Raw genomic sequence first — 9,573 nt, 5'->3', positions numbered from 1 at the left:
CGATCGCGAAGCATTTACCGCGATCGCGAAGAGCAATTTTAGGGCTGAAAATTTTAGTGCTTCACGATCGCGAAGAATAAATGCCTGGAAAAAAGATATATTTCGAGGTTTCGGCCATTTTAACACATTTGGAGCTATGGAGCTCGGATTGAAGCGATGTTTTAGGCGATTTTCACCATATGGATTGGGGTAAGTGATTCTAACTCAGTTTTGGTTAAATTACACGAATCTATTATTGTTTTTATCAACAAATTAATATTTTGGGTTCAAAATAGTAGAAAAATTCATAGGCTACCTTCCCATAAACTAGCTTGTAAGGGGAGAATCCGATTGGAGTTTTATAGGCAGTCCGATTGGAGTTTTATAGAAAAATTCATAGGCTACCTTCACATCTCGCAAGAACTTCCTTTTAGCATAAGGTTCAAGATAAGGCGGCATCTCTCCACTTGCCAGATAGTTCACCAAATTTGCATACCATGGCACCTCCCCAGTAGTAATGGCCAACAATTGCTCATCCGGGAATGTTTCCTTGATAACATCTCCCTCAGCTACATGATTCTGAGTTTCTAACTTGGATAAGTGATCAGCCACTTGATTCTCTGTTCCTTTACAGTCTCCGATCTCCAAATCAAATGCCTGCAAGAGTAAAATCCAACGGATTAGCTTTGGTTTAGCATCTTTCTTTTCGAAATTTATCAAACGCCCACACTACAGCAAGCAACTCCTTTTCTGTCATAATATAATTTATTTGAGCAGGAGTAAGAGTCTTTCTTGCGTAGTAAATGGAGTGAAAAATTTTGCTCTGCCTCTGGCCCAACACGGCCCCAATTGCACCATCACTAGCATCACACATCAGCTCAAATGGCTCTTTCCAATCAGGAGCCACTATGATTGGTGAACTCACTAATTTCTTTTTCAGCTCCTCGAATGCTTTCAGACAAGTATCATCAAACTTGAACGGCACATCCTTCTCTAAGAACCTGCAAAAAGGAGAAGAAATTTTTGAGATATCTTTTATAAATCAGAGATAAAAACCTGCATGTCCCAGAAAAATCCTAACTCCTTTCACTAAAATCGGTTGTGGCAACTTTTCAATTGCTTCCACCTTAGCTTTGTCAACTTCCAGTCTATCTTTGGACACCTTGTGCCCCAGCACTATACCTTCACGTACCATAAAATGGCACTTTTCCCAATTCAGTACCAAATTAGTCTCCTCACACCTGGCAAGCACTTTAGCAAGATTGGTCAAGCATTCATCAAAAGAAGGACCAAACACAGAAAAATCATCCATAAAAACCTCCACAAACCGTTCCACCATATCGGTGAAAATAGCCATCATACACCTTTGAAAAGTCGCAGGTGCATTACACAACCCGAATGGCATTCTCTTAAATGCATAAGTGCCATAAGGGCATGTAAAAGTGGTATTTCCTTGATCTTCCGGGGCAATAGCAATATGATTATACCCCGAATAGCCATCAAGGAAACAATAGTATTCCTTTCCGGCTAACCTGTCAAGCATTTGATCAATGAAGGGGAGGGGGAAGTGATCTTTTCGTGTAGCATTATTCAACTTCCTATAATTTATGCATATTCGCCAACCAGTCACAGTCCTAGTTGGGATTAATTCATTTTGTTCATTAACTACAACAGTCATATCCCCTTTTTAGGTACACATTGAATAGGGCTAACCCACTTACTATCGGAGATGGGAAATACTATACCTGTGTCGAGCCACTTAATCACTTCTTTTCTTACTACCTCTTTTATGATTGGATTTAGGCGTTGTTGATGTTCCAAGCTAGGCTTGTATCCCTCCTCCATGAGTATTTTGTGTATGAAGAATGCAGGGCTAATACCCTTTATGTCAGACATTGTCCAACCAATGGCATGTTTGTGCTCCCTCAGCACCCTTAAGAGCTTTTCTTCCTGTAATTTAGACAAATGAGAAGAAACAATCACAGGTAAAGTGTTAGAACTACCCAAATATGCATAATGAAGATGAGGTGTTAAGGGTTTAAGTTCCAGTTTTGGAGCCTCCTCAACTGAGGGTCTAGAGGGCAAGCCAATTACCCTATCCAGAGGCTCAAACTGGGATCTTTCTCTTATGTGTTCACAAGATGCATCCAAAATTTTCAACAGCTCCTCAACTTCTTCTTCCAATTCCAAGTGATTGAACAACATCAATGTCTTTTCTAGTGCATATTCTTTAAATGCACTTGCCTCTATGGCTGGTGCATTTATCTTCACCACAGAAATCATGGCCAGGTCCTTGTAATGACGAGGCAACTGAATGGCTCGATATACATTAAAGACCGCTTCTTCATTGTCCACCCTCAGGATCATCTTACCTTCTCGGACTTTGATAATGGCATCTCCAGTGGCCAAAAGAGGTCGTTCCAAGATGATAGGAACTAACTCATCAACCTCGTAGTCCAGGATGATAAAATCTGCAGGGAAAATAAACTTCCCAATATGCAGCAAGACGTCCGCAATTACCCCCTCAGGATAAACATAAGATCTGTCAGATAACTGTAGCAGCACTGTGGTGGGTCTCGAAGCTACTAATCCCAATTGTTTGAACACTGACAACGGCATCAGATTGATACTTCCACCCAAATCACACAATGCTCTACCCACATCAATTTCACCAATCCTCACGGGGATAGTAAAACTACCTGAATCCTTACGCTTTTGTGGAAGCTTATGTTGAATCCTGGAAGTGCACTCCTCAGTAAGTGCATCGGTCTCAAATTCAGTTAACCTCCTCTTATTTTCCACTATATCCTTAATATATTTTGCATATTTTGGGACCTCACGGAGCATGTCCATCAAAGCGATGTTCAAGTGTATCTGCTTCAGCTTATCTAAAAATTTGTGAAACATGTGGTCATCATTCTTCTTCCCCTGTCTTTGAGGAAAAGGAGGTGACACCCTCTCTGATATTTGCTCAGACTCTATTTTGTTTGTGTCATCTGCCTCTACGGGTTGTGGCACTCTTTCTTCTTCGAACCCAGACTGCTCCTTTTATTTTTAGGCACTTCTACTAACTCTCTTCCATTTCTCAACGTCGCTGCATTGACTTGAGGATTTTTCTCTGTATCACTTGGGAGAGCTCCAACAGGTCTAATATTCTTATTGTTAGCCATTTGGCCAAACTGCCTCTCTAGATTTCTGAACTCTGTGCGCAATTGTTGATTCTCAGCCATAACTTTCTGATTGTCTAGCAAGAGTTTTTTCATCATGTCAGTCAAACTCTTTTCTAATTACTGTAGAGGTTGAGGTGGATGATTATAATTCGCTTGAGGCCTGATGTTCTGATTTCCACCCCAAGAGAAGTTAGGATGATTCCTCCAGTTCGGATTGTATGTGTTACTATATTGAGCATTTTGATTCATCGGCCCTCTACCTTGTTGCCCCACTTGTGTGATCTTCACCACATAACTCGCAGCAAGTAGACATCTGTTGCACATGCTGCATCTGTTGTGCTTGGTGCATTGTCATCTTATTCATCTGAGTTGCTAATCTCGCTATATCTACCCTCATGGCTGAGAAATCATCAAGCTCGATCACACCTGCTGCCTTTTGTTTAAGTGCTCTTCGTGATTCCCCATCTCCTTGCCAATTATTATCATTAGCAGTGAAATTGTTTAGCAGGATATGGATCTCACTATATGGTCTTTCCATGCAACTACCCCCACATGCTGAGTCAAGATTCATCTTTGATGCCTCATCCAACCCATCAACGAAAGTGTGACCCAACACCTCACCAGTCTGACAATGGTGTGGTCAATCTCTGAGTAGCTTCTTGTATCTTTCCCAAGGTTGACGAAGAGTCTCGCCATCTCACTGTTGAAACCCAATAATCTGGCTCCTCAGCGACTTTGTCTTCTTAGTGGGAAAAAACTTGATTAAGAATTTCCTTGCTAGATCATTCCAATTGTGGATTGAGTTTGCGGGCTCTTTTTGCAACCATTCCTTAGCTTCCCCTAGTAGTGAAAAGGGAAATAGTGTTAGCCTGACATAGTCCTTGGAAACGTTCGGATAATTATAAGTGTCTGTGATTTCTAGGAAGTTCTGAATGTGCCTCTACGGGTCTTTATGAGATAGACCCACCGCGCACCCTTCATTACCTGCCATCTCTATTGGTTGTGATTGAACTACGATGTCCAACTCTCTTTCAATTCTTGTTCTAGCTTCAACCTCCCTCCTCACCCTATGAAGTGTTCTTTCGATCTCAGGATCAAGAGGAAGGATATTGTTTGCGCTTCTACTTCTCCGCATTCAAGAGAAGAGCCTGCGTTATCACAAATAAAGCAAACTAAAAATTAAAACATGAACAAATAACGAATAAAAGCTTAACTTAGATAAACAATCAATAACTAAGTCCCCGGCAATGGCGCCAAAAACTTGTTGGTTCCCCAAGTACACGCAAGTATACGTGGCCGTCAAGTAATAAAGTGACTCGAAAGTCGGATGTCGAACCCACAGAGACTTAGATCAATTGTCAACTAAGCAAACTAAAATTAGTTAATTGTCCAAGATATTTAAGAGTGGTATTTTTCTATTAATCTACTATTGCGAAAATTAAACAAGTAACAACTAATTTATCAAGAATGCAAATGTGTATGATGAGATTTTAATTCAGAGGAGGTGAAAATTCCAGGGTTGTGGTTGGTTTATCAATCCTATTAAGTTCAATGATCACACTCGTTAATCCAGATTATCTATGATTGCTAATTAACCGGATCGTTTATATGAATAGCATGTCCCCACAATACTACTCGCCTGCCCACAATATATCAATCCTATATTCCTATGGTGTTGAGTCTATCATGAACGAATATATAAGGTAAGTAATGCACTAAAAATATGAAATTATAGCCAAACATCATAAATCACTCGAATAAATAGTCATTCGCGAAAGGGGATATTCTATAATTATAATCGATCAATATACAATCAGTAACAAGAAACTGTTTGATTCTTAATGGTAAAATACTTGCACGATAGTTACATCAAATACGAATTGTCTTTATACGATTTCATTTGTGTGCGTGCGCGCAACGAATTAAAAGGAACCGAACATGATCTTGTTTTTCATTATCAGTTTCATGTGATTTTTTTCTAGACCAAGTGAATTTCAAATGGCTCAAACATGCATCACTTTTGATGTTCCCCAAGACGTGAGTATCAAAATTGCCCACTTAATGTTTGGCGTTATTATCACTTGCCACTAAGATTTTAGTGGAAACGTTAAGTACAAGGATAATACGAAGATCCTAAAATTCGCCCGGGCGGTATTAGTTTCTAGATATTAATAATTTATACATATTTAATAAATTTCTAACATAAATACAGTATTTATGTAACATGTACACTAGCTCCACCCGCAAAAGAAGCCAAATTCTCATATGAATATGTGTAAAAGAAGAAAGGGGAAGAGACCTAAAACATGGTAGAGCTAAGCACCTGCTCATCTCTTTCAGTAGTAGAATTAGTTTAGACAGTTTGTAACATATGATCAAGCTTATTAGTTTAACAGTATCAGAAGAAGACTCTTTATCTAAATAAAAAGTTGAACACTAAATTCGGACTAGTAGCATCTCAAAAGCAGCAAACCAAAGGACTAATTAGAAAACAACTTGAAACTACTGATATTACTTCATCCTCATTGCAGCCATATTAGCAAGATGTGAACCGTGATCTCAGGCTTCATAATTGCCTGAGTCATATTAGCAAGATTGGGCCTTGCAGCTTCTATCACCGGACGCCCTTCATTACCTGCCATCTCTATTGGCTGTGGTTGAACTACGATGTCCAACTCTCTTTCAATTCTCGTTCTCGCTTCAACTTCCCTTCTCACTATATGAAGTGTTCGTTCGATCTCAGGATCAAAAGGAAGGATATTGTTTGCGCTTCTACTCCTCCGCATTCAAGAGAAGAGACTGCGTTATCACAAATAAAGCCAACTAAAAATTAAAACTTGAACAAATAACGAATAAAAGCTTAACTTAGATAAACAATCAATAACTAAGTCCCCGACAACGGCGCCAAAAACTTGTTGTTCCCCAAGTACACGCAAGTATACGTGGCCGTCAAGTAATAAAGTCACTCGAAAGTCGGATGTCGAACCCACAGAGACTTAGATCAATTGTTAACTAAGGAAACTAAAATCAATTAATTATCCAAGATATTTAAGAATGATGTTTTTCTATTAATCTACTATTGCGAAAATTAAACAAGTAACAACTAATTTATCAAGAATGCAAATGTGTATGATGAGATTTTAATTCAGAGGAGGTGAAAATTCCAGGGTTGTGGTTGGTTTATCAATCCTATTAAGTTCAATAATCACACTCGTTAATCCAGATTATCTATGGTTGCTAATTAACTGGATCGTTTATATGAATAGCATGTTCCCACAATATTACTCGTCTGGCCACAATATTACTCGCCTGCCCACAATATATCAATCCTATATTTCTATGGTATTGAGTCTATCATGAACGAATATAATACGGTATTCAATTAAGCAAGACTGTTAGGTATATTCCTATCCTAACCGTGAAATCGTCCTTCGAGCCACGGGTTCAGAAACAAGCTCTCTCTAATTCTACTCTAATCTAAACACGACTTTCCCCAAGCATAGCATAGATAGTAGGGTGAATTGGTAGCTACAATAATTCACAAGTTAAAACTAGAATTAAAGAAACAACCACAAGATGATAATCCGAATTAACAAAGATGTAATTAATAAACATTAATAATCATGTCAACCACAACCCTAGAACTAGAGTGCTTAGCTACTCATATTCGTAGTAACAATTTTCTAAGTATTTTTCATAAACAAATTACAAATAAAAGATAAATGAATAAAGAACTCGATGATTTTCTCCTCCAAAAGTTGTTCCACGTGATGTTCTTGCCTCCGGTCGCAAAAACTCCTCTAAAAAGGGTGTTTAATGACTATTTATATGTGTAAGGAAAAAATCTAAACGAAATAACCAAGTCCAAAACAAAAAAGGAGACAAAATAGGCTTTAAACGCGGAACTCCCTCGCTACAAGCCTCGTGGTGCGAGAAAAAATGCGAGCTTCATCTCGCTGTAGCCTGTGCGATGCAAGCTCTGTCGCGCGCTTTAATCTTTGCCTCGTTAAAACTTATTACAACAAGTTCAAAACTGGTTCTATTTGTCTAGTTCAAAGTATTTAAAAGTCAAGGGGTGTTTTCTACAACATCATTATCATCGTCTGATGAACTTTCATTTACAAGACGGTATAGAGAACGGTCTTGTAGAGGATGGGAGGAACGATCAAGGGGAGGACGGGAGGAACGGTCACGGGGAGGACGGGAGGAATGATCACGAGCAGGATGGGAGGAACAATCACGTGGAGGTCGACCCTTTGGCGATGACTCATGAGACCGGGGCAATGAAAAAGCTCCAGTAGATAGGAGAGTTCTGATCTGAGCTTGCATGCCAAGGAATTGAGCATCTCTAAGCCTTTCTCTTTCCTTGGCCGTTTCTAGCTCGGATGTGAGCTTTTTCACTGTCTCCCGCATAGCGGAGAGGCTCTCCCTATTAAGTTGCTTGCCTTGCGAGGAAGTCCCTATTCCTTACATTCCACACTTATAGCAATGGATTGGAAGGTGTTCCATCACATCAAAGAAACCACATGGAAATTTTTCCATCTTACTAGAAGTTACACGAATGTTCTGATCCATCCGAAGTAGGTTTTCTTCCCTTAATGTGGTAGAACACAAGTCTTTGAAAAACAAACTAATCTCTGTAATGGGTTTTCAAATTCTTTCAGGCAAACCACAAAATGCAATAGGCACTAAGGTCTCCATGAAAACATAACAGTCATGACTTTTCAAATGGCTCAACTTCCCTACCTCCATATCTACTTTTTTTCAAAGATTCGACGCATAACCCTTAGGCATCTTCAATTTTGTAACCCAATCACAAATTTGTCATATTTCCTCCAAAGTGAATGTGTAACTTGATTTGGGGTTGAAGACCTTACCATTGTTTGCTGTCTGCAAGTATAATTCAGGCCGCCTGCAATATTCTTGTAAGTCCATTCTAGCCTTCGGGTTATCTTTTGTCTTACCTTTAACATCCATCACTGTATTGAACAAATTATCAAAATAATTCTTCTCAATATGCATGCCATCAAGGTTATGTCAGAGAAGATTATCCTTCCAATAAGGCAACTCCCAAAATATACTCTGTTTCATCCAATTATGAGTAACACCATATCCGGGGAATCTATAAGGTGGAGCGTCAGTAACTTTACCAAAGTTCTGGACCCTCTCCCAAATTTTCTTAGCTGAAAGTATCGGAGGTGGAGAATCATATTCCACTTTATTCTTTTTTAATGCATTTTTCATCCTTCTAAACTCATGATCATCAAGCAAGAATTGACGGTGACAATCAAACCTTGATTGCTTTCGGCCATGTTTTAAAGTGAACGCTTTACCATTTTCCATGCAGTAAGGACAAGCTAGCTTCCCAGCAGTCATCCACCCAGACAACATTCCATACGCAGGAAAATCGTTAATAGCCCACATTAAATTAGCACGCAAATTAAAATTTTGCTTGGTTGATACGTCATATGTTTCAACAGCATCATACCACAACTATTTTAGCTCATCAATCAAAGGTTGTAAATATACATCAATCAAACTTTTCGGATTACGTGAACCGGTAATAATACAATTTAAGAATATATATGGACTAGTCTGTGATGACCCAAAATATCATCTTTAAATTTAATAAGTAATTCTGTGTTCTAAGACCTCAAAAAGCACCATTTATAATTCCTTGTCTTGCGTGCGCAGTCCGAAAAATTTTCCGAAAAGTTTTTATGTGAAAACTGGATTAAATTGTGAAATAGAGCTTTAAAACTCAATTGAGTTGACTTTGGTCAACATTTTTAGCAAATGGACCCGGATCAGTATTTCGACAGTTTCGGTAGCTCCGTATTGTGATTTGGGACTTGGGCGTAAGCCCGGAATTTAATTTGGAGGTCCCTAGTTCAAGTTATGGCCATTTAACGGAACTAGCAATTTAAAGGCTAAAGACTTCCATGTTTGACCACGGGGTTAATTTTTTGATATCGGGGCTGAAATCCGATTCTGGAAATGTGAATAGCTCCGTTATGTCATTACGGATTCATTTAATATGTTTTGTCACAAAATTTACAAATTGAAAAGTTTAAAACTCAAAGTCTGAATCGAGGTGTGAATTGCTATTTCGATCTTATTTGATGTGATTTGAGACCCCGAGTAAGTCCATATTATGTTACGGGACTTGTTGGGATATTTGGATAAGGTTCCGAGGGGCTCGGGTGAGTTTCGGATAGGCCACATGATGTTTTGAACTTAGAAAATTTTGCTGGTATAACTGAACCAATCGCAAATGCGAACCAAGCAGGTATGGTAATTGCGAGATTTTTATCGCAATTGCGAAGTTTATCTTCACAATTGCGAAGGGCCAATTGTCGCAAATGCGACATAATCTTCGCATTTGCGAAGGCAACGGGATTGTGAAGGGCATCGCAATTGCGAG

The 9,573-nt window shown here is 39.0% G+C and overlaps 1 protein-coding gene across 1 annotated transcript; it reads right to left on the bottom strand.

Moving 5' to 3' along the window:
- Positions 1 to 306: 306 nt before the first annotated feature.
- Positions 307 to 3,245, bottom strand: LOC138894694 (uncharacterized). Its single transcript, XM_070179417.1, has 5 exons — positions 3,014 to 3,245; positions 1,725 to 2,867; positions 1,089 to 1,644; positions 713 to 980; positions 307 to 636 (listed from the first exon to the last, which is right to left on the bottom strand). Exons 1-5 carry the CDS (start codon positions 3,243 to 3,245, stop codon positions 307 to 309), a joined length of 2,529 nt encoding a protein of 842 aa, XP_070035518.1.
- Positions 3,246 to 9,573: the final 6,328 nt, after the last annotated feature.

Source organism: Nicotiana tomentosiformis, chromosome 6 (genome assembly GCF_000390325.3).
Source record: "Nicotiana tomentosiformis chromosome 6, ASM39032v3, whole genome shotgun sequence".
NCBI lineage: Eukaryota > Viridiplantae > Streptophyta > Magnoliopsida > Solanales > Solanaceae > Nicotiana > Nicotiana tomentosiformis.
The sequence above is the reverse complement of the archived record's forward strand: the minus strand, read 5'-3'. Positions and strand labels throughout refer to the sequence as shown.